Source organism: Porites lutea, chromosome 3 (genome assembly GCF_958299795.1).
Source record: "Porites lutea chromosome 3, jaPorLute2.1, whole genome shotgun sequence".
In the NCBI taxonomy this organism is placed as follows: Eukaryota; Metazoa; Cnidaria; class Anthozoa; order Scleractinia; family Poritidae; genus Porites; species Porites lutea.
Window position 1 is genome coordinate 28,266,016 of NC_133203.1, and position 24,588 is coordinate 28,290,603.

The 24,588-nt window shown below is 43.4% G+C and overlaps 2 protein-coding genes across 2 annotated transcripts; both read right to left on the minus strand.

The window, feature by feature from the left end:
- Positions 1–14,893: 14,893 nt before the first annotated feature.
- Positions 14,894–17,476, minus strand: LOC140932094 (uncharacterized). Its single transcript, XM_073381750.1, has one exon. The coding sequence runs from the start codon at positions 17,474–17,476 to the stop codon at positions 14,894–14,896; it is 2,583 nt and encodes an 860-aa protein (XP_073237851.1).
- A 5,958-nt stretch (positions 17,477–23,434) lies between these two features.
- Positions 23,435–24,148, minus strand: LOC140932095 (uncharacterized). The gene has a single exon (XM_073381752.1). The coding sequence runs from the start codon at positions 24,146–24,148 to the stop codon at positions 23,435–23,437; it is 714 nt and encodes a 237-aa protein (XP_073237853.1).
- Between the last annotated feature and the right edge of the window lie 440 nt (positions 24,149–24,588).

The window sequence follows — 24,588 nt, forward strand, 5'->3', positions numbered from 1 at the left end:
ATCTTCGAAAGAGTCATTGAAAAGTTTTCTTTTGTCTTTGAAAAGCAAAGTTGGTACTTTTATGTGATGTCAGCCTGCAAGGAAAGTCGTGTCCGATAGCCCGGGGCTAGTGGATTTTGCTATCGGGCTAGTGATTTTTGTTCTTAACTTGCCTGATGGGCAAGTGCTGTTTTTTGGAGAAATTCAAATTAGCGAAGGATTGTAATCAATCCTGCTAATCAAAAAGGGTTTGGGAGCTAGTTGAAATGACTTGTGGGCTAGTACGGGGTAGCTACAGCTTGCCAGAATGGCAGGCTGTAAAACTGACTTTCTTTGCACCCCGGATGTATATGATAAATTAAGCTACCCTATTAAGACAAAAAAATGCCACAGTTGATTATCTTCTGTGGAAGGTAGCCTCATACTACTAATAACATATACTTTTCTATTATCTCCACTCTCTTTCTCATTAAATTCATATAAACAAGGTCAGTCCAGGTTGTGTAATGCTGGTTTATGCAAACTTTGAGTTGAGATAGGAAAGCTTATAAACAAATTCACTTTAAAAGTTCTTTTTGTCTGCAATTTGATGATTGGATGCTCTAAAAAAGGAGAGCACATTAAGTGTGAAAATGGTTTTGAACAAATGAAAAAGGAAACCAAATTATTTAAAAATTTATCCCCGTGTGGGTTCTAATAAGCCTTTGAACAACTGGGCCTAGGCCTTGACTGAGAAGTGGCCTGAATATGGCTCATGATGGACCGTCAGCTGCTGGCCTCTCGGATATCCCACTCTCAAACCTGGGCTTTGCCATAGCTCTGGCATGAGGGATAAGATTCTTAAGGTAAACAACACCTGAGGCTGTGCTCTCCAGGTCACCCATGGCAACTGACTTTTAATCCTGAGTGTCTAAGGCCCAGTTCAAACGTCAAATTTCACATGCGCAGAACTTTATTCCTAATTTAGTCTACTTAAATAGTTAAATGTGGCATTTGATTTACACGTCAAATCTAACTCCCTGAACTCTGTTGAATTTAACTCTGTTAAAAGTCAATATTCCCAGTAATATAATAATAATTTACCAAAATTCATGTATTAAGTTGGCACATGTGAAATGCAACGTTTGAATCAAAAGTTGAACCTTAGTCGAATCTTCGACTGTTTCAGTCGCAGATAGGGCAAACGTCGCATTTAATTTAATTGATTTAAACGTTGCACTTCACATGCATTTAACTCTTGCGTTAAGTTTGGCTCAAGTGAAATTCGACATTTGAACCCAGCCTAAAAGAACGTTTTTCATAGGAACCATATCTTGAGCAGTGTGGATTTCACAGTTTCATAGCAATGGACTCAGTCCCTTCAAACTTTCTTTGAGCACAGCCATTTGGCTAGGAAAACATTTTAACACTCATGAGGTAAAAAAATAAAACATAAATTTGTGAACATACTCCTCTTCCACTTTAGAGCCACTTGTCATACATGTTTTTTGTCAGCCATCTTTCTGCATGTTGGAAACAAAACAAAAATTATAGCTGTAAATTTACCAAATAAAGTGCAATGTTAGATAAGCTTAAACTTAAGCTTTGAGACAGAAGCATATAACCCTGATAAGGACTTCTGCTTTGAGATAACCATAATCATCCATAATATACATGTATTTGGTTGCTTCCAACAGCAACTTTCTCCAGGCCATCGATCTCGTTTTGTTTAAAGAAGAAATAAATATGCCCCACTTCAAAGACTAACATTGTCCCTCAAAAATTGGGCGCTTTAAGCAAAGTTGTAGGCCCCACTTCAAAGACTAACATTGTCCCTCAAAAATTGGGCGCTTTTAGCAAAGTTGTAGGCCCCACTTCAAAGACTAACATTGTCCCTCAAAAATTGGGCGCTTTAAGCTAAGTTGTAGGTTCCTGTGATGTTTGATACAACGCAGGCAAGTCGGCGCCTTTGAAGACACGCTATCAGTTCAGCTCCAAAGAATAAGCACAAACTCTCACGATCAAAAGCATTTCTTATATCATCAAAGCAACAAGAAAGTAAACCTACCCTTAAATCCATTGGAACTTCTCCTTTAGATTCTCTGCGTGACAGTTTTGAGCCGCGTTTGCTGTTATTTAGTCGCTCCTGTTTTGCTAGTTACGTTAACTTGCTGAACTGCTGCGTTTGCTTCTTTCAGTTTCTTCTGGCTCTCTAAAATAGAATCTAGTCTCCTGTTCATGTTTTCCATCAGGAAAAGTTGTCTTTCTTCAGCAGGACTGCTTGTAGCCATGATTGAACCATAAAATACGAGTCTAAAGACAACGAAAACTAAGGGCCAAGCTGACAAAGAACTTTACGAAATGAACTGAAGACGCTGTCAAAAGGGTGATCAAACATACCGCGCGTGTAGCTGTGGACATTTGATTGGCGTTCAATCGCTGACGTAACTTAACGTCACAATATCTGAACGCGAGTACTTTTCGTGCATTCGCGCGCGCGTTCATTCAAAAAGACGATCAAGATGAAGGGATTAGAGAATAGGGTGTACTTATCAGCAGCGCTTATCTGGACTTAAGCATAAATTCTGGAATGGATTTCACGTAATACTGATATTTACTATAATTCTTGTTATAGTGAAACCTCTATTAAGCGAACCCCCAATTAAGTGGACACCCTCTATTCAGCGGACACTAAACCGGGTCCCGAAATTTTAATTACGTCTTATAAGTCCCTTTATAACGAACCCCTATTCAGCGGACACTTCTATTAAGCGGACGCGGACACTAAAATAAATTGTATTTGGCTAATTTTTGTTGTTAATAACCTCTATTAAGCGGACAGCGGACCGAATTAACAATAGTAGTATTGGATTACGTCCTTGAAAAACGTGCTGTAGTCGATTAATAAAGGTAAATCAATACATTTAGCTGTCGATAAACTGTAGATTATACCGAGAGTCTTGCACAAAGTACAGCACGGCTTCCTTAGCTTCCTTAACAACAAGTTAAACATTGCGCAATTTTTACAAACCCTGTTAAGCGGACACCCTCTTTTAAGAGGACGCTTGGGAAGGTCCCGAAGGTGTCCGCTCAATGGAGGTTTCACTGTATTACTATTATTATTTTTCTATAGTTAGGTCTTTTTATCTGGAAATTGGTACGGAAAATTAACAGCAATAGATTTATATCTCGCCTCATGGATCAGAACCTTATCTTATTAAAATCAGCGCATTGACTTTTACGCCATCCACTGGGACTTTTGAATTGATTTTTTATAACTCTTGATATGGACGTTTTCTTTATATGAATATTTTACTGAAATTTTGTGTGTAGTTTTTATAAGATTTTAATAAAGTATTCTTTATATTATTAAAAAAAAGTATAGTTTTCAAAATTGTCACGGTACTTATTTACTTATTTATCTTTTATTTATCTTTTATCTGGAAATTGGTACGGAAAATTAACAGCAATAGATTTATATCTCGCCTCATGGATCAGAACCTTATCTTATTAAAATCAGCGCATTGACTTTTACGCCATCCACTGGGACTTTTGAATTGATTTTTTATAACTCTATTGATATGGACGTTTTCTTTATATGAATATTTTACTGAAATTTTGTGTGTAGTTTTTATAAGATTTTAATAAAGTATTCTTTATATTATTAAAAAAAAGTATAGTTTTCAAAATTGTCACGGTACTTATTTACTTATTTATCTTTTATTTGTTATTGCTTAAACATGACATAAAGAGTTCAGTGATTGTACAGTGGGACTCCGAAATAACGAAGAACATTTTTTCTAGTCCCTTGGCCTTTCATTATGTCTAGCGGTATATATGGTGATGTGGTTTAGACCGTATAGTGTAGGGTGGTAGTGCAAAAAAGACTCCACTGATGATATGGCTGAATAATTTTGGTCTTTTGACTAGAGTTGAACTTTCATATTTTCAGTGGCACAGCATAATGATCAAAACACTGACAACTCATCAGTTTTAAGGAGTCAAAGGGAGGAGGATTCTTTCCTTTTACATCTAATCCAACTTTCCAATCTTGGTAATAAAAAAGGCTAGTGAGCCTCACACTTGCAACGTAAGGTAACTTCCTAGCATACGCCAAAACTTCAAAACACTCCTTTTTAATACATGGATATAAACAAATGGTCATTTTTATGAAGAGACGGTAAGTTCCCTTTTATTCACTTCACTTAAAGTAATTTTTAATTTCCCTTTTATTCCCTTTTATTCACTTCAGTTAAAGTAATTTTTAATTTTTAAATTTTTATCGTGTAGTCGTAATTTACGCAGGGCCCCTATTGATACCAGCCAATGGCTGATAGGGCCACTCTGCCTAAATAAAGTTGACTCTGACTTGACTTGACTTGAATACAGTGGAACCTCGATATAACGAGCCTCTGTAAACGTTTTAATCAGCATATAAAGTACGGTAAGTTGATCGGAGCATTGATCCAGTCTGAGTAAGGCGCAATAATAGCTAGCCAGAAAATCCCTCATTGCAATTTCTACATATCTACACCTACATGCATCTACGACTACTTGACAAGGGTTACCCATTGCGCCAAAAACAACCAAATAAATAAATTAATTAATTAATGAGACAAACAATAGCCTTGTTTCTAAACAATTCAGAAAATCATATAGCGATTTTACTGGAACGAGAAGCCAAAAAATTATTTTTCTCGTATTTGTCTTGTTTTAAGATATCTTTGTACAAGGGCAAATATAATGGCATATTTGAATCACATTTGTCTCACATTTCCTCAAGACAAATGTGACAACAGATTTGTCTCACATTTGGGACATTTGATGGGTGGACAAATCTGACATCAGATTTGTCTTAGATTTGTCTTTGAGGCAAATATCATTAAATTCAATTTTTCGTCCAGTGAATCACTAATCACAGTGTATGATTTATGTTTTATTTCTAATAGTGCACCTGCATGAAAGCTGAGCATGCTCCTTGTCACCTTTAATTTAAAAAAGTATCTCGCATCAAAGGGTCCAACCATCGCGTTCTGTTTACGTCATGTCTTATACGGCTGCTATCACAATATTGAAGTACGTTGCAATTTTCCAAGGTCTCTGTATTTTTACTGGAAATTTTATCACTATGATTGTTTTTTGGATTCACCGATACAAGTTAAAGCGAACGTCTTTTCTTCTTATCAACTTGGCTGTTGCAGATCTGCTGGCTGGACTGGCACAAGCGGTTATGGCAGCCCAACCCGTTCCACATACCATTTCAGCAGACATATCAGCTTGCTTTCAAGCTGCATTTTTGGCTGCATCTGTACTTTTCCTCGTTTTCATCTCACTGGAACGAGCCTATGCATTGATTTACCCTCTTCGACATCGAGTAACAAGCACCAATGCTTACATCTACACTATCATAATCGTGTGGTTGATTGCAATAACTTGGGGTACATCTTGTCTGTTAGTTGTGTACGACATCTTCGAATTCAAATTCTACATGGCAGCCTTCTCCTTTGCCATTTTGTTTTGTTTAGTTACTATCTGCTTGTGTTACGTGGCAATCCGAGCAAAACTTAGTCAAGAAAGTCCAGCTATCGACCAGGCAAATAACAGACTCAACACTGACCGAAACACAAAGCTTTCCAAGACTTTCTGTATTGTCATAAGCGCGTCTGTGGCTCTTTGGGTCCCGGGACTTGTATTTTACTGTATTTATTATTTTTTGCCGAGGTATTCTGTGATTATGAACTACGCCTCCTTTATTTTACATCAAACTAATTCTCTCTTGAATCCGATTATTTATAGTTTAAGGATGCCGTTCTTTAAGGAAACGTTTAAACGCCTGAAAAACAAGATGAAAATTCGAAAGCAGACAAAAACATACACAGTTAGTTGTCGAACGTTAAAAACAGAAACATAAGCTGCCTATAGTAAAGAGTGGTACAAACAGTTACGCGATACAGCTGATGAGCTCTCCAGTTTCTGTTGTTACAAAACACCGAGGAACAAGCGCTAGCTACTTAATAAAGAGTGGTATAATAATTTTCTTTTCAAATCAAAAACAAATAAGAACATGAATATTTCACTTTGAACAATCAAAAATTTTAAAGTTTCTTATTTTTTGTGTTCGATCATTTGATGCGTTCTGCAAATTTTTAAGGCTTAAAAATTCGGCATGGGGTTTTTTGGTACCAGAGTTTTTTTAGTTTTGTTGGAAGCCTTAGAGATTTGTTTAGGTTTTGATTTTGCCCCCATTCGATATCGTCGTCGCATGGTTAGCTGGTGTTTCTTTGGTTTCATTACCCTGGCTGGCTAGCTACGGAATCTGTCAGTTTTCTCACTATATCCTGGGGTCGCTGCCTTTAAAAAGAAAGTGACCCCACAATCGGTACAACACATCATCGAAAAATGGTTGAGGAAAACACAAGGAAACTTTCCAAAACTTTGTTCCTGCATGCATCTGCTGCATTTTGGGTTCAAGCCTTGTTTTATTCTCGTACCTAACGTTCGCTTTAGAATTTTTTTCTGGATTTATAAAATATTCCTTCACCGTAATTCGTCTTCGCAATTCGCCTGTGCAAATCCACTGATTTACAGTTTAGAAATGCAAATATTCATTCAAAGTCTTAGCCGATTTCATCGTGAAAATTTGAAAACAGCGGAAAATACGCAGCTAATTAACGATGGAACCTTCAAAAACACTGCAAAGAAAGATTTACCTTTTAATTTTCCTTTATTTTGCTTGTATAACGAGAAATAGTTTTATACAGCACTGAAAGGTACAGACATACTTAATAATCATTCCTGAAAACCAGTGCCTGAGGGAAAAAAAGTAGAGACTTACTTTTCTTTATAACAAGATAGATGTTATTAATGACATAAACGTAATTAAAGTTTTTAATAGCTGAGTTTCAAGTTTAAATAGATCTACTTTTAATGGAGTCCTTTGTCCCTGATCCTTGTAAACACGGTTGCTAGTTAATCAGTACCTTGCATGTGTGCTTTTGTCATTCTTAATTAAAACCTAAGACAATGTACTGTTTGGTTCCGGTTTATAGCATTGCTAAATTAATAATTCATTTCATCATAATTTATTTCGCTTTTGACCTATGACAGGTATTACTGGATGTCAGCCTTCGCAGTCTTTATGCTTAATATTTCTTTAATGAGGGGATCACTATGGCCAATCGGTGGTGCTGTCAAAACTAAAGCAAACCTACAACATCCACACCCTCTATAAAAGTTGACTCAGCTATCCCAAGTGAACAACACGTCAGCAAATTCAAGCTGCTCTGAAGATTCTAGCCGTTTTCAATACATCCAAAACACCCTCAACATTATTTTTGTTATGTCTGATACGATTACCATAGCGATTTTAAGTCTCACTCTTGTCTTATCTGTCTTCATATTTACCAAATGCTTTCACCGTATTTGTTTTCTGGATTCATCGCCACAAACTAAAGCGAACGTTCCTCATCGTTTTCAACTTGCCTGTCGCTGACCTTCTTGTCGGTCTTGCAGAAACTGCTTTTGTCGGATTCAAGATGAATGACAGTAAGCCCTATGTAAAAATTTTTAAGTCCTTTCTAGTTATAGTTTCGGGTGCATCTGTATTTTTTCTCGTGCTCATTTCACTGGAACGATCCTTCGCTTTGAAGCGCCCCTTACGACATCGTGTAACAAGCACCAAGGTTTACATCCACGGTATTGTCATCGTTTGGTTGGCCGGAATAGCTCTGGGTGCACTGAAATTACTACCGATATACGGGATCTTTGACTTGAAACATTACGTTGTCGCTTACTCTGTCATCATTGCTCTGTCTTTACTCTTGATTTGCTTTTCTTATCTTTCGTTCCGAAAACGTTTTTGCAAGTGAAATCCTGTTCGGATACAGGATACTGCAGAAAAAGTGTGGAACAAAGCACAAAACTTTCCAAGACCCTTTTTATTGTAATAGGTGCATCTGTTGCACTTTGGGCTCCAAGCATGGCATTGTACAACTTGAGTCTTTTGCGCGAGGGTTTGTTCCCTGGCTTTGTAAATTGTATTTTTGGTATGTTTCATCTAACCAATTCTCTTATTAATCCAATAATTTATAGTTTGAGAATGCCTCTATTCAGGAAAATTTTGCAACAGCTTAAAAATAAGTTAAGAGTTCTGCACTAGAGATCGAAAAACTATGCGGTGACAAAGACTCGAGTGACATATAGACGCTCAACACGTTTAAAAAGGGGCAGCGATGGATTTGAAAGTCTTCTATTTCATTTTTGAACACAAATAAAATAACGATGGGGCATAAACGGCAATCATTTAAATTAACTTTTAAGTTTACTAATGGAATCAGCCACTTTCTACGACAGTCTTATTCAAGACTACGCTACGCTTACCCGGAAATTTACAGTCAGCACCTGCGTATAAGAACCAAGTGGATTAAGAACCTCCTGGCAGAAATTGGCCGCTTTAATCCCCCAAAATGCAAGAACCTGTTTAGCCAAGCAAGATCAAGCAGGTTCTTATATGTGGGTTGAAGTTGAATTGGTATATTAAACAATTTAACCATGGACTGTAACTTTGAGATGTAAATTTAACTATAACAAGAACATACTGTACCAAACTGTTTATAAATTTGGTATTTGTTAGCATTATGGTAATACATCATAATGAATAAATACTGTATTTTAAGGACCAAACCCAAGTTTATTTTTCTGGTAATCAACATTAATCTATTACACTCCTTCATAAAGCTTAAATTGCCAATAAGTACCACAAAATACAAGAACCTATTTAGCCAGACTTTAAAAAAAAAGTAGGTTCTTATTCGCAGGTGTTACTTTACTTATGTCGATTGACATGACTCCTAGGTTCTAATCATTCCCTGCGGTGCTACCAAAATATGCCAGCAAAAACACTGTACCGTGCATATCAGTGGAGCAAGGAGATTTTAATAACTATGATTTATTATGATTCATTTGAGGTTCAATTCTGCTAAAACTCATTAAATGTACTCCTCGAATAGAAACCATTTTTATGTCTTACAAACTTCATTTAAAATATCATCACGTTTTATGGAGTAAGATTCAATATAATTACTAAAACCTTTAATTGAATTTCGTTCAAGTGAAGATAACAGCGGATTGACTTCCTTCCATTTACTAGATAAAAAAAAACTGCAATATTTAACTAATACACAAGAAATTTACTTACAAACCAGGTGTTTGCTTGGACCATAAGGGCAACTTGATAGGGAACGTACAATAAATTGAATGAAAAGACGACGAGTACTCCTTTCGAAATATCTACCCTGGATCTTACACCAACTGTTTTTACTGATCCGCCAATCACGGTATACATGTTATACAGTAAGTGTGAACCTTCGAGGGTACTCTTAGTTCACCGATTTCAAATTATTCTCAAGGTTTGTTTTCAAATGTACTATGCAAATGCATCTTAAACTAAAATTGCTGTTCGGTTTTTGATCGTTTTTTTTTTCTTCTTTCATCTCAGTGGGTTATCTAAACATTGCGGAACTTTATTAAGAATAAATATAACAATGCTTTTCGTTATTTGATTCAGCGCTCAGTGTCAGTAAAATGAACATATATGATTATATCTTGTCATTTTGAACGATGAATTAATGTAAGGTATTTTCTTATCCTGGTGATGGGTATGTTTGTTTTCAAATAGATCGACAATACTACTAACGGCACTGAAGGCGGATCTTGAGCAAAGGCCACTTCACAACCTTATTAAAAATTAATTACTTCTTTTGGAAAACTCTTCGAAGGTCCAAGTCAATATTTATTCTTACAACTCAAATATTATCGCCATCGAAGGTGAACTATGAACGGGATCTCATTTTCTACCAACCTGCCGCCATGTGGTCTTTTTATGTATTCTCAGTTTTGTTACGGTCCTCATTCTTATTGTTAATACATATACTGTATTTGTTTTCTAGATTCATCGCAAGAAACTAAAAAGAACATTTTTACTTGTTATTAACTTGGCCTTTGCCGACCTTTTTGTTGGATTCACTGGAATACTGACCGTGATTGGGGCATTTGCTTTTCAGCGACATACTGGCTTGAATAATATCAGTTCACTCTCACACTCTCTTTGGTACCCTCATGGTACCTTTCCATTTATATCCGTGTATTTTCTGGTAGTTATTTCTCTAAAGCGAGCCTTCGCTTTGATTTGGCCGCTTCGACATCGTGTAGCAAGAATCAAGGTTTACATCTACAGTGTTGTTATCGTATGGATACCGATATTGTTTATCCGATATCTTAAAATAATTAAGAAGACCTTTGACCAATAAAAAATTGGTTGAAATTTTAAATCAATCGGAAAATTGTTCTGTTTGTAGCGAATTCTGAACCATGGCAAGGGAACGCTATATATGAATAGTTTTTCTCACAGCCTAGGCTTTTAGGCAAGGCAAGCGAACGGGCAAGTTTAATTTTATGTTATGGTGAGACTGGAGAATTGCAGGCAATGGGATCGAAAAGGACGAACTGAACTGAGACAAATAATTTCTGCATAACGTCATTGATCAAGTGGGTATTGCTACCACGAAAACAGGGTAGAGCAGAAATACTATACTTTGCGAGCAAATAATATAATTATAGTATTTTAAATCGAACGATACTAAACATATTTCAATTCCCTTTCACTCATTTGAAGCAGACTGTCTAATTTTTTCTTTCCTCAGCTTTCTTGTGATTCTCAAATAGAATCAGAAATAAATGTAAACGTATCCGTCCAAACATAAACTTGGTTGTAAATGAGTGGTCCCTCTTTGTCGCCCCATGTTGGGGAATCCATGACAGTCTTGGATTCTGGATTCCACACCATGGATTCCTCATTCCAGCTACAGGATTTTAGTGTCTGACGTCGGTGGGACTTGGTTTCCGGATTCCAGTCGCTAGTGGGCTTCCGTAGTCCTTGAGCTGTATTTCTGATTCCACAAGTAAAAATTTCCCGGCTGTGCTCCCTTAGATGGGACAACTCTATTACCCTTTATAAATTAACTAAGATAGTACGCGCGCTCCGATTGGCCGAGAGGCATGTTTGCATGAGAGTATGTAAACATGGTTGTGACGTCAAGATGCTTTGCTTTTCGCGTGCTAATCACGCAAGCACGAATTTGAAAAAGGTTTTGAGTTGAAAAACTTCGTCTCGGGTTTGCCCAACTTGTCTCGAATTCTCCCAACCCCTCTCGTGTTTATATCAGGCTATGCACACACGGAAAACGTTTTCTATTGCTTAAGTAATCCTTGAAACTCCTGACCTAAGACGTTGCTAACAGTCAAATCCGCTTAAAACACTGTTCCTACCGTTACATTTGGAAAAAAGGTTGATAAATTCGCTACCTTTCGGTTTGTAGGATGAAAATACCCAATATGTCTAGATGAAGTTTATTTGGGTAACCACGGTACTCGCGTTAAGCAACTCTCAATCTACTTTACGTACTCATGAGGGATCTTAAGCAAGTACGACAACCAAAACGACGACATGAGAAAACATGTGGTTTTAAGGGCAAAGGAATATACCTTCATTTGCATCACTATTTTTGTTACATTTCTTCAACATTTACTGCACGACTACGGCGTGAAACTTCATGATAAGACGTTTGTGGAGGACATGAACACACGGCAAATTCTCCTTTCTCTTTCCAGACCTGGATAAAATCCTTAAGAATTCCACTCCAGAAAAAATCGTCAGGACCCATTTAACAAATTGAGCGGGTTCTAAATAGACGCAATAATGTTTAAAAAAACGCATTAAGTTCAGTTTTTTAGCGATGTTTCTACTGCCGCCGTGTTCAACAAGATGACGAAATTGTTTCTTCAGGAAACACACACAAAAAAAATACTTAAGTTATATTGTTCAAAGCAGGAAACTAATTTCTATCTTTCCCCCTCCAATCACCAATCACAGTGTATGATTTATGTTTAATTTCTAAAATGCACCTGCATGAAAATTGAGCATGCTCCTTGTCACCTTTAAAAAAGTATCTCTCTGTCAAAGGGTCCAACCATCACGTTCTGTCAACGTCATGTCTTATACCGCTGTTATCACAATATTGAAGTACGTTTCAATTTTCCAGGGTCTCTGTATTTTTACTGGAAATTTTATCACCATGATTGTTTTTTGGATTCACCGATACAAGTTAAAGCGAACATCTTTTCTTCTTATCAACTTGGCTGTTGCAGATCTGCTCGCTGGACTGACACAAGCAGTTTTTGCAGCGAAAGCACATCCACAAATCATTTCAGCAGACATTTTAACTTGCTTTCAGGCCGCATTTTTGGCCGCATCTGTACTTTTTCTCGTTTTCATCTCACTGGAACGAACCTATGCATTGATTTACCCTCTTCGACATCGAGTTACTAGCACCACTGCTTACATCAACGCTATCATAATCGTGTGGTTGATTGCTATAACTTGGGGTTCATCTTGTCTGTTAGTTGCGTTCGACATCTTCGAATTCAAATTTTACATTGGAGCCTTCTCTGTTACTGTTTTGTTGGGTTTGGTTACTATCTGCCTGTGTTACGTGGCAATCCAAGCTAAGCTTCGTCAAGAAAGTACAGTTATCGACCCGGCAAATAACAGACACAATGCTGAGCGAAACACAAAGCTTTCCAAGACTTTCTGCATTGTCATAAGCGCGTCTGTGGCTCTTTGGGTTCCAGGACTTGTATTTAGCTGTATTTATATTATTTTTCCTTGGTATTCTGTGATTATGAACTACGTCTCCTTTATTCTACACCAAACTAATTCTCTCTTGAATCCGATTATCTACAGTTTAAGGATGCCATTTTTTAAGGAATCGTTTAAGCGCCTGAAAAACAAGATGAAAATTCGAAAGCAAACGAAAATGTACAGAGTTAAATTTCAAACGTCAAAAACAGAAACCTAAGCTGTGTATAGCTGTGTCTAATGGCTTCCGTCTTAAATTGCTTTCCCTCTTGGGCGTAAATAACATGGCATTAGGGAACCGAGTCATTTTAGCGGAAAGTACAAAATATGAATGGTGAACGGAAAACCCGTCAGGGATTCGTGACACTTGTACTAGCTTCCATAGCTGATGAGGTGATATTCCATTAATAGTAAATATGTCAAAAAGTGTCAAACGATTTTCAAAACAGACGTTTCTGGTGTATGAAAGTACAACATATATTGTATTTAGTTTATTTCCTACATAATTCTGTTCCATCTTGCCGTTTTTAAAACTTAATTTCCTTGACAATACAAAATGCAAATATAAAGTAGTAATTAAAACACTGGATGAAAATGAAGACCTTAGGACACCTAAATCAATTTCGATTTTGGTGGAAACCACTTCTGAGGCAATGGTAATCTCTAAATCTTTGGAGATCCTCAAGTACTGGGGCAAAATGAAACCTTGCATGAGGATCCTTAGCAGTCACGCATTCTTGTTTTAAGAAAAAATAAATCGCTGTCGGTACAAGGGCCAGTGTAATAATACTGGTACAAGTGTAATTAAGAAATGTAGCTATTGAATGTTTTCGGAACAATAAACAAGTAGCTTTCACTCGAAATTACACTTGTAAAAGTTATATTAAATTGATCCCAGGTTCTTTGATATCTTTTTAAGAATACGGAGCTGTTTGTTCCTATAATATATAGCAATGTAGTAAGTCCCTACGACGATAAATAGACTTTGGCGTTTGCACAAAATTTAAAAATTTTGTCATCACCGATAGTTTGTTTTTAAAACGTTATTCGCATCTAAGAAAGTGAAATTTTTCATTTAACCAGAAACGTCAATTAAAGAACTTAAAATGGTCATGTTCGCGAAATAAGATTACCCGACGAAGGATAGCTGTCAAAGAACAAAAGATTTTGTCGCCTGACAAAAAATTGTAGGCCTCCAAATGTCTTCGACGGTATAAGATCTTTGAAGTTTGTTAACAGTTGAGAAAATTTTGGTAGGTGGAAAAAATCGTCCGCATTCAAGGAATGGCTTTCCGTTGACCAATTTTTTGCCTGAACAAACAAAATTTTGGGCAGTAGTGAAAACAGGGCCTAAATATTGAATTGTTTTCCTTGTGAATTGTTCATATAATTTTTGGGGGATCACTAACATGGCTTCAATAAAACGGAATGCATAAAAACGAATGAACATATTTTTTTTCCTTTCCAAATTGCATAATAATTGATAAGTTATTTATGTAATAGCAGGTGGGCTGTTGTTTTTAAGTAATCTTGTATCCTGCTGTAAGCCTACCTCAGATTATTAGTATTTAGTATTTTACAGATATTGTAATCTGGAACTTGATTAAAGTTAAAGTTAAAGAAGATGTATGATCCATCTTCGTGTTCACAATACCTTTGTTGAGCTTGTCGTTTATAAGCTAAATAACGTGGTTTTGTCAATAGCGCTGCACTTTCGCCCATCTTTGTTTAACAGGAAAGTGGTGAACTTTAGTACTATTTACAGGAGCGTTTATGTTTGGTAACCATTGATTTTTACAATTTACACCTTACCTTATTATAAGAAATTAACGCTTGATGAAATTGAAATTCGCATTAATTCAAGTCGCGTTAGTAGTAAAGGAGGCTCAAGAAGGTCCCAACCAATCACAGCGCAGCAAAATTTTTCTCGACCAATCAGAATCAAGCATACAGCCCATGTGACCAAAGTGACGTCAAAGCTCCCATATTTGGGCATAAAAATCACGTGACCCCACCCAAGAGGTGGATCTACATGCTTGGCATAGTTTGAAAGGACCGCGTAGAACCTGGGTACAAGGGAGACACTCAAAACGAAACCCCAGTCCCCTCGCATCCCCGTCAATCCATAAAAAACACACACACTGTATAGAGGTCCACATCATGGTTTAATACAAATCTCGACAGTGCCCTAAATGACATCCGGGACGTGTGTGAGGTCCTAGTGACGTCACGCCCATTGGTTTACAAATCTAATAGAAGATCCAATTCGTCCCCAATCCTCTCGTAGCCATAGGGATAGCTGGATCGGGTAGACACATCAATGACACGCTTATCAAACACCAATCCATACTGCTTCACGCGCGGAACCACTTGAATGTGTTTCTTTTCCAAATCCCGTGTGAAATGATAGGGGTTGACAATGTTCAAATTTCGGCGAGTGTCCTGAGGCGAGTTTAATTCCGAGAGAATGTTCTCTTTCATGGTATGAAAATTGAGAATGGCTGACCCCCGGACGTTCAACGTGAAACCGCGGACCTTACACACCACTTTACCTCCACGGGTCGTGTACCCATAATTCTTGGCGCCCCCCGAAACAAACTCGGTGATGACATCCCCGTCCAATTCATCCGTCATGTCCCCTAGAAAATCCCCAGTGGTAATGCTGGGTTGACCGGGACGCCACTTGTACACTACACTGTCGGTATCATAATAAAGCACTTGCTGCTGGAGAGTGTCCAGGGACTCGTAGAGTTTCAATCGGGCATGACACGTGGTAAACGCCGCCACAAAGATGTTGGTCTTGGTGCCTTTGACGGCATTGTCTTGGACACTGGTGTAGACGGCTTCCAAAATATCGTCGGTACAGAGGCGGAGGGTACTGAGATCAAGAGCCGCATCAGAAACGAGGCTGAACAAATGGGCGGGGTTTTGAACGGTGACGGTGGTGGGTTTGTTGATCCGCTCGCCAAACTTGCCCCAGAAACTATTCAACATGAGTTTGGCGGTGGCCTTGCGACCAGGGTTTTTGGCAATGCTGGCAATGTCCAGTTGGATCCCCTCCCGTTCCTGGTAGCGATGAATGTATTCGCGTTTTTGTTCGAGGGTCTGACACCAACTGGGCCACCCCGCGGATTCTTGTTTGAGTTTGAGCCATGTGTTCACGTACTCAGCGAAAAGACCTGTTTGGCGTTGCTCAGGGGGAAAATGCCAGACTTCATGGATCTTGATCAGGGTGTACCCCTTTTCCACCGCTTTGACCAGCTCAGGCGTGCACCAGGTCCCACGTAGTGTACGATCTGCATCCGAATGAGGGCAATACTGGGTTCGGGTCAACATGGGTTGGGCTTGCTCTGTCTGGACACAGGCACGGCAAAGAGGAAACGTGAGTTTTTGGCCACAGCGTACAGGCAAGACCGGGTGGAATAGACCAACCGGGGGCAGAATGTCCACCGTAGCCACACCAAAATAGGATGCCAAGGACTGATCGGCGGGTTGGGTGATGATCTTAGGATGACCGATAGGATAGGGACAGTTCTTATTCACCCATGGGTACAAGGAGGTCACATCCACATAACGTATCTCTTCATTCTCCCCAGCCACGGCATGCAACGCCACCGCACCAGTGCGACCTCCAAAAAAGGCGTCACGGGGTTTCAAGGGTGCGACCAGATCAAAAGAAGCCAGAAACTGAGACACGGCAGGCTCATGGTCGACCAGTCGGTCCCACTCACACTCCCACATTTCGATGACGGTGTAACCCGCTCGGAGGAGGGCCATGCGTTTGGAGAGCGTGGCTTGATAGAGTTCCTCGACGCTTCGATCTGGTGTGACATAATGTTTGGCGTCTCTGCTGGGATAACAAATAGGACAGCCATGGTAGAGACACCCATGGAACTCGTAGACAGTGCGGGTCAGAGGATCGTAGCCATCGACAAAATAACTGTTCACGAGGGTCCGGACAAACTGCTCACCCCCATTCCGGACATGACGAATGCGATCGGCACTAGCCCCCTCCTTAGGAATTTGATGTTCTTGGTAGTACAGCCATTGCAGGGCCTTGAGCGATTGATTGACTTGAGCCCCTCGCCACCCCTGGAGTGGTTCGACAGCGATAGTGTCGGGGGTCAAATGGTGCTTGCGCCAATAGAGATTGCAGGCACTGGCGATGGTGATACATTTGGCCATAGGATTGAAACCAGCCTGCTGTTCAAATTCTTGCTGAAAGACTTCACATCCCGCTTTCAACAGCGCCACATCCGATTTACAATACTCGATCATCTTTTGCTGGAAATCAAAACGCACGTTACGACGGACTTGCTCCGCATGCCAACGCGTCAGTTCGTCTTTCTTTTTGGCCATCATGCCCTCAGGATCGTAAAATTCCAAATCGGGGATCCGACCCACGTACTGTTGATGATCCGGGGTATTAAACAAATGCGGAAAAAAACCCTTCTTTAATTCAGTCAAATTGAAGGTGCTGGGAAAGGAAGCCAGCGGCATAGGCAGGAAACATAACGAGTCAATGAATTTGAGGGGTCCACTCCTGAAGGACAACACTTTAGCACCCACCGTCAATTGATCCACCACCTCGCGTTGTTGCTGGTACAGTTCATGCAGAATAAACATGCCGTCAAACCCTTTCAAGTTGTGAAACACCACGAGAATCTCCCGCTCACTCTCGCTGTCTGGGAGGTCCGTGAGATCATCCAAATCGCGCAAAAATAGGAGGGCACAGTCCTCTCCGTCCAACACATGGATGGTCGTTTCTTCACTAGACGAATAACATAACAAATTGGCCACAAACACACCTTCCGCATTCTGCATGGCTTCAAAATCGGCGTAAACAAACAGGGGAGGGGGTGGCGCCACCATGCTACCTCCCCCCTCCTCTGTGGGTTCAGTCTCTTCCTCATTCTCAACCACGGGTTGAATGTAGCACTTGTGGTATTGGATAGACACCCATTCGTGACACACGGGACACTTGGCATACCCACACTGGTGACGTTGGTTAGGGACGACCGTATACTGGGCCTGACACTTGAGACAGGTTTTGATGGATTGACATTGCTTGCTGACCACATGATGACGCTTACATTGCTCACCGTAAAACTTGCGATGACAGAAGGGGCAATAGTCCGTAGGGCGGGTGCTACGCACATAATCGGGACAATCAAATCGACCACACGCTTTGCAGCGTTTCCCTTGACAACTGTGATGGGTTCGGTCGTTGGTGTTGAACCCTCGTTCACAGTCCAGGCAATAGTACGAGCGGTTCACGAACGCCGGAAAAGACGTACAACCATCAAAATGATGATTAGATTTGAGTAAACGAATCTGATGAGGGGCATCAGGGCCTTTGAAGATGAGAAAAAACGGTTTCATCCGGGTCATCACCAAGAGTTGATACTGAGACCCCAACGCCTGTTGAAATTGATACAACTCGGGTAAACCACAGGGTCCCTCCGCCACCCCCTGCTTGCTGATGGAGGGCTTGGGCTTGACGTAACTGCACAGGACGCCCCCGTTTGAGATTGTCCCAGTCGCGAAAACCGTCCACGCCTTGATCTTTATGGCAATGAGCTCGCATGGTGACAATCGCGCGAGCACAGCATAAGGCATCTCTGTTTCGAATAGTGATAATGCATTTCTTTTTCTTGTTCTCTCGATCCAGACAGAGTCGTCCGGCATTGTGTTGTTTACGATGGCCTGTTCCTGGGCCAGGCATAGACACAAACACCACATCCACTTGGAACCCACGATCGGGGTTGAAGGCTTCATTGCTGTTCAACTTGCCGGCCAAGGTCGCTAACATCTCATCCAAACGGGCGGTGCGTTGTAAAAACTCCCCCACCGTAAAATTGGCGGTTTGGTAAGCGTGGGTGAATCCATGCGCTGTAATGGCAAAATTCACAAAATGATGGGCAGGTCGCTGCTCACGGCCCAGTTCTGTTTCAATGGCTTGATGGAGTGCTTCAGTCAACGCCAACCCAATATTATCTCCAGGCACAGGATCCCGCAATTGTCGTAATTGCGCATTGAATTGCGCCCGCTCCACCACATCACGCCAGCGGCGTCGTCGACCGATAGGTTGCATAGTAAACTGAAAGAGAGGGCCACGGGCAGCAGCCCCTCCCAACTGTTCCCACCGATCATAGGCGCGGTCCAATAGAGCATCCCCTTCGTCATCGTCACTGAATGGATATGCCTCCGCCATGACAACGGCAAACCATTTGAATTTTCCCGCGCTGGACGTAGACTTTTATAGACCTTCTCACGTGATCTCGCCTGCGCTGGGATTGGTGGACCCAGCTCAGGTGAGAGTCAGGTGAGGGGGTTTGATCGACTAGAAGAAGATTGAGGGGGGTCCCCCCCCCCATGGGTACAGACTCCTTCCATCTCCTCTAGGCCTGGACCGAGATCGGTGATTGGCGGAGAATCCCTTAGATAAAGTCTGTCCATCAGAACAGACGTCAGTTACGTTCGAGAAATGCCTAACAAAAATCCTGAGAAAGCAAGAGAGTTGAAACACGCGTGGTACGTCAAGAACAAAGAGAGATTGTTGCAGCAGAAACGAGAAAAGCGGGCGGCCCAGAAAAAAGTGAAACCCCCCAAACCACCTAAACCAGCGCCGACCCCCGAACAGGAAGCCCGAGCCCGAGAACTCAACCGACTGGCCTGTCTGCGGTATCGCACCAAAAACGCGGCCTACGTGCGTCTATTGAACAGGGACTACTACCACAAACACCGCGAGCAGATTGTACAGCAGCAACGAGACCGACGTGCCCAGGCTCGACAGAGAACCGAGAGTCCCTTCCGAAAGTTACGAGCGTTAGCGGACGTGTGTTCTTCCCGTTGGCTAGAGTTGAATTATGGATACACCAGCATCGCGCCGAAAAAAGCGGGACCCCGAGGCCAACAAACGGACTCAAAAACTGTATCGGAAACGTCAGTATGCATCCGTGAACGGGATCGAGAAAGTAAAGGCCCTCCATCGTCGACGCTACCACCAACACATGGCAAACTTGAAAGCCAAAGGGGAGTACGAGGCCTTTAAAGCCAAAAAACTAGAGTATGGGATGAAACGCTATTATGCCATGTCCGAGGAAAAACGGAGTGAAGTAAAACGCCGGAACGCCCAAGCCCAGAAAAACTGGATGGCAAAAATGAAGGAGGAAGGAACCTTCGAAGCCTACAAAGAACGCGTGAATGAACGGCGGCGACAACTCCGGGCCGAAAAACAGCGAGCCTTGGGGGAGGATGGGTGGAGAGCGTTACAGAAAGAAAAATATCGGAAGCGGATGGAGTACACACAAAACCAACGCTTGGCCGAACATTTGGAACGTCCCTTTCCCCTCCCGTGGTGGCCGTTAGACTGGTCCGACTCCGAATCTGACGAGGACCCTGTCCAATCGACTCGTTCCAATGCCTTACAACAATTGCAACACTATTTGTAAGAACAATGTGAGTTTTATTAAACCATGTGTTTTAGATTAATCCATCGTGTAATGACTGTGTTCCATTAAATTACATGCCCAATCTCAGTTTGGTTTTCATAATGCGTCTCACAATACGCTCCGTCAGGGTTTTACTACCAGGGAGTTGATCAATCTTGGCAATCATCTTGCGATCCGCCACCCATTTATCTTTCAAGGTCTTGGCTTTATCATAATCCATGTCATGCACTTTCGCAATCCTGTCTAACCGGTTGATGCCGGGATCCCCACGGGCCAAACGTTTTTTCAAATGAGTGCCAGGGCCCATGTACTGATAGCCGGGCCAATGAAATTCAATACCCGTCTTGTTGAGGAGGTTTTGCACATCAAATAATTTGCCCCCGCGTTGCGATCGTCGTGGGCGTCGCCTCGATCGGGCACGGGAGGTAGCTGTCCGACGACGTCTCCGTCCCATCACGGGGTTTTCCACGATTTCCAATCCAAGGCTTTCTTGGCGAACCCAGCGGCTTTCTTTTTGGCAGAGTCTGTCGTGCGTTTGCGAATATCACGCGCGACCGCTTTCGTGATAGAGTCCGCCCGTTCTTTAGGGGTTTCCCAGGGTGCTGTACCGTACGTGTCTGAAAAAGGCAACTTTTTTGCCAACTCCGCGCTGCTCGGTTGAGGCGTAAACTTGAGTTTCTTTTTAGCACTCGGGGTGATGTTCGGTTTAGGCGGGACCGGTGGTTTTCTGGGCCCAGCCGGCGTGGAGCCTTGTTTTATACCTTTGGTGGCTTTGACCAATTGTGTGAACCACGCTTGCATCGGCCCCGCTTCAAAATCATCATCCTCGCCGGGCGTGGCGGCCCCTGCGGCACTCACACCTCCCGCGGGTGCTCCAAAGGGTTGACGCACTTTTTTGGTCCAATGGCGTAACTGACGGCTCACGGCTTTGAGTTGCGGGCGTTTCCAAGCATCCGGGACCTCACTGGTCAGGAGCACATGTTGTCTGGCCGCCAAATCCGCGGCTTTACTCAAGCGAGTGTCTTCCACCAATTCTTGTTTGTACTTTTCTTTTAATTGCAAAAAAGCCGGGGCGTTGTCCACCGTGGTGCTCACCATCTCGGGTTCCATGGTGCAACTGAGGGGATTGGTCTAGCGCATGCAACGTTTATAACATCGGTAGAGTTCCGGCCAGAGAGCGCCGCCTGTTTGAGCCATCATGATGGCGCGCCGTCGTTTCACCGAATGCGCGGGTTTGGCCATGGCGCGTAAACTCTGGGCATGCGGTTTGAGCAACGTGATAGTCTGTCGAGAACGGGGCACCGTGCCACGGAGCGTGTTCATCACTAATTCACTGATGGCATTGATCTGATCCGCATTGGCCATCCGTAACAATTCTTGTCGTTTATGTTGATTGGCTTCTTGTAAGACACTTTTCAAGAACGGGGCTTGACGTTCCATGCGCCACGCCATGCTGAAGGTTCAGGAATTGCCACGACCCCGCTCTATTTATGGTAAATTGGGCCCCACACTGGCGACACAGTTCCCCATGATAATGCCGTTGCATATGACGTCGACAGCGTTGACACAACACGGCCTCGATCTCCTCCGTCCATTCTAACGTCAACGTGATGGCCTTGCGAGGGGGTCTAGTCCGGTCGACGAACACGGATCCTGGGTTTGTATTTTCGGAGCCACAAAGGCGAGAGAGCCATTGCCAACAACGGTAGCCTACCTCCGCGTTGCAGACCGCGTCGACGGCGTCGTTTTCGGGGGACATAACGGTGTCGGCGTCCATTGGGTCCACGGACCATCCTTCAACTAACGCCTGTTCAGGCCCACAAAGGTCTTTTTATACATTTTCATCACATGATCGAACAATTAAACGATTCCCCCGCATAGCGTTTCCGTTTGCCGGATTCCACGTCTCGTCGGCGTTTGTCGGCAATTTTAATGGCTCGCTTGGTTTGATGCTCCCCGATGGCTTTAGTGGCCCCATACCCGGCTTTGAGAATCCCGATAGGCAGGCCAGGCGAGACACCCCCTACTTGACCCCTTCGTCGTCGTTTGACGGGTCGGCGACGCCGAGTCGTGGTGCGCTTGCGTTTGCGTTGGGGTCCCATGACAGTTCTAAGCGCTGACCCCCGCCAGCCTCTTTTTTATACATGTTCACATCACACTGCACCCCGTTTTTTTGGCGTACCCTTTCTTGACCAACCACGTGTTGTACGAATCCCTCGTACCACTGGCACGATACTGGCGTTTGTAGTCGGCCACTTGTCGTTTGGCGGACTTGATTTCGGTTTTGGAAGGTATCTTCCACGTATCCGGGGTCGTCAACAACTCAAACCCTTTCTTGAAATTCACCATGTACGGCACCGTCCCACCCTTCATCTTGCGTCGACGTCGGGTCGTGGTGCGTTTGCGTTTGCGTCGAGGGGCCATCCCGCTTCGACATTGACCACACATGGTTTTGGGGACCGTCGAAGGCAGGCTCCTGGTTTTATAGCTTCACGAGCGTCGTCCCCGTCCACGGGCTCGGCCACGGCCACGGCCACGGCCTCGGCGGGGTGGGGGTGGACCGGACGTTCGCGTCGACGTGCGGCGTACCGACGGTCGGCCTCCCTCTTCATACACGGTGGTCACCGTATTGGTATGCGTGATATTGCGAATGCGTCTCCCTCGCGCCCGTTCTTGGGCATCTTCGTTCAACAAATCCAACCGTCGCCTTAAGCCTCGTCCTCGATCGTCATCATCATCATCTTCATCCTCATCCTCCGAAGGAGGGGAGGAACCGGGGGACGGTGGAGAGGGCACGCGGGGACGTCGTCGCGGTTGTTTGGCGGCCACGGTGGGACGGCCCGTCGGGGTCGTCACCGTGGACGTGGTGGTCCTGGTGCCTGCTCCAGCACTACGTCGGGACGTAGAGGGGCGGGAGGGAGCCGTGGTGGTCGTAGCGGTGGTGACAGGGCGTGGTCTGGGTCGTCTGGAGCTGGTGGTGGTCGTGGTGGCCGTAGGACGTGTGCGGGTGGACGTGGTGGGACGGGTTTGGGTGGCTGTCGTGGTAGGGGCGGTGGTGATCGTGGGTGGTGGTGGCGGTGCCGTGGTGGTGGTAGTGCCTGTGCCTGCCACGGGGGGTAACGTAAAGGCATTCAGGGCATCGTCCACATTGACCGGGTAGGTCAATTGAAAATCCTCAATTTCTTGATCCAATTGGGCTCGATCCACGGGTTGGGTCAATTCTGCCACCATGTCTGTCATGCTACTAAGGTCCCGAAGTACCGAGGGCGAGGTCGGGGACCCCACCCCGGCAGGCGAGAAGGTCGGGGTATCCATGCGCTCCGATAAGTCACGTTGTTGTCCGCCTTCTCTTTGCCGACGGACCCGGGCGAGTTCTCGTTGCAGCTCGTTTTCGAACGGCAGGGACATCCACGGGCAAGGTATGGACTTGCGCCTTGCCTTCTCGGCGCGTTAAATGACTCCACAAGCGGTACCGATCATCCGAGGCCGGGTGCACATCCAACATCAAATAGCCAAAGGGACGGGACGTGATGCGTTTAAATAGGCGCAAGACTTGACGCCATCGTTCGGGAAAGGCTTGCAGTAAAATGGTGCGTATGCCCGTTTGATCCCGAGGGTTCTTGAAGGCCACAATGTAATGCGCGTTGCGATTAATGGTCTTGGCAAATTTACCCGGCGGGAATAAATCTTGCGTCAAATACAAGACGGTGATGTTGCGATGATGGGAATCTTTGGTGAACAAATCCAACACGCGTTTGTCCTGTCCCCCTTCTTCCATCAAATCGTCCAAGACCAGCACGCCACCGCGCGTCCGGCCAAACCATTGGGTTAAATGACGGGGGTCCGGTAACCCGCGATGAAATTGGATTCCCTCTTTCTTTTGCATACGCTCAAACCGGGGTTGCCATCGGTCGTACGCGTAGACGATCTTCTTAGGTTTGACTTGAAACACGTTCAGGTCCCGTAACCATTGTTCCACTAACTCGCTCTTGCCACTGCCCGACGGGCCCGCGATAATCACACTACTGGGCTGTCGAATCATCCTTCCCACGGTCGAGGGTGACGTCGATAATGACCCGTGGCCCCTTTCGCGCCCATACGCTTATACCGTTTGTCACGTCCCAATTTGTCACCGATTTTATACGCTTTGGCCAACACGCTCATGATGCCACGTCCGTTTTGACGAAAGCGGGGTCGTCGTTGGGAGGAAGCGCGCTGCCGTCGTTGTCGTCTGTGGCTGGGCATGCTGTCCAATACTCGCGGTAGAGGCGTGGCGATTCGAACTGAATCAAGTGTTCCATCGTCTCTCTTAAATGCGTTTCTTGCATAGTGTCCATGTACTGTTTGAGAGCGACCCAATCTTGGTCTTGGGCCAGTTGGCGGGCTATGAGCCAATGATACCCATCCCAGGCATCTACCCCTTGGACGGTGTTCACCCGTTCAATGGGGTGGGACCACCAATACAGGGTTTCTTCTAATATG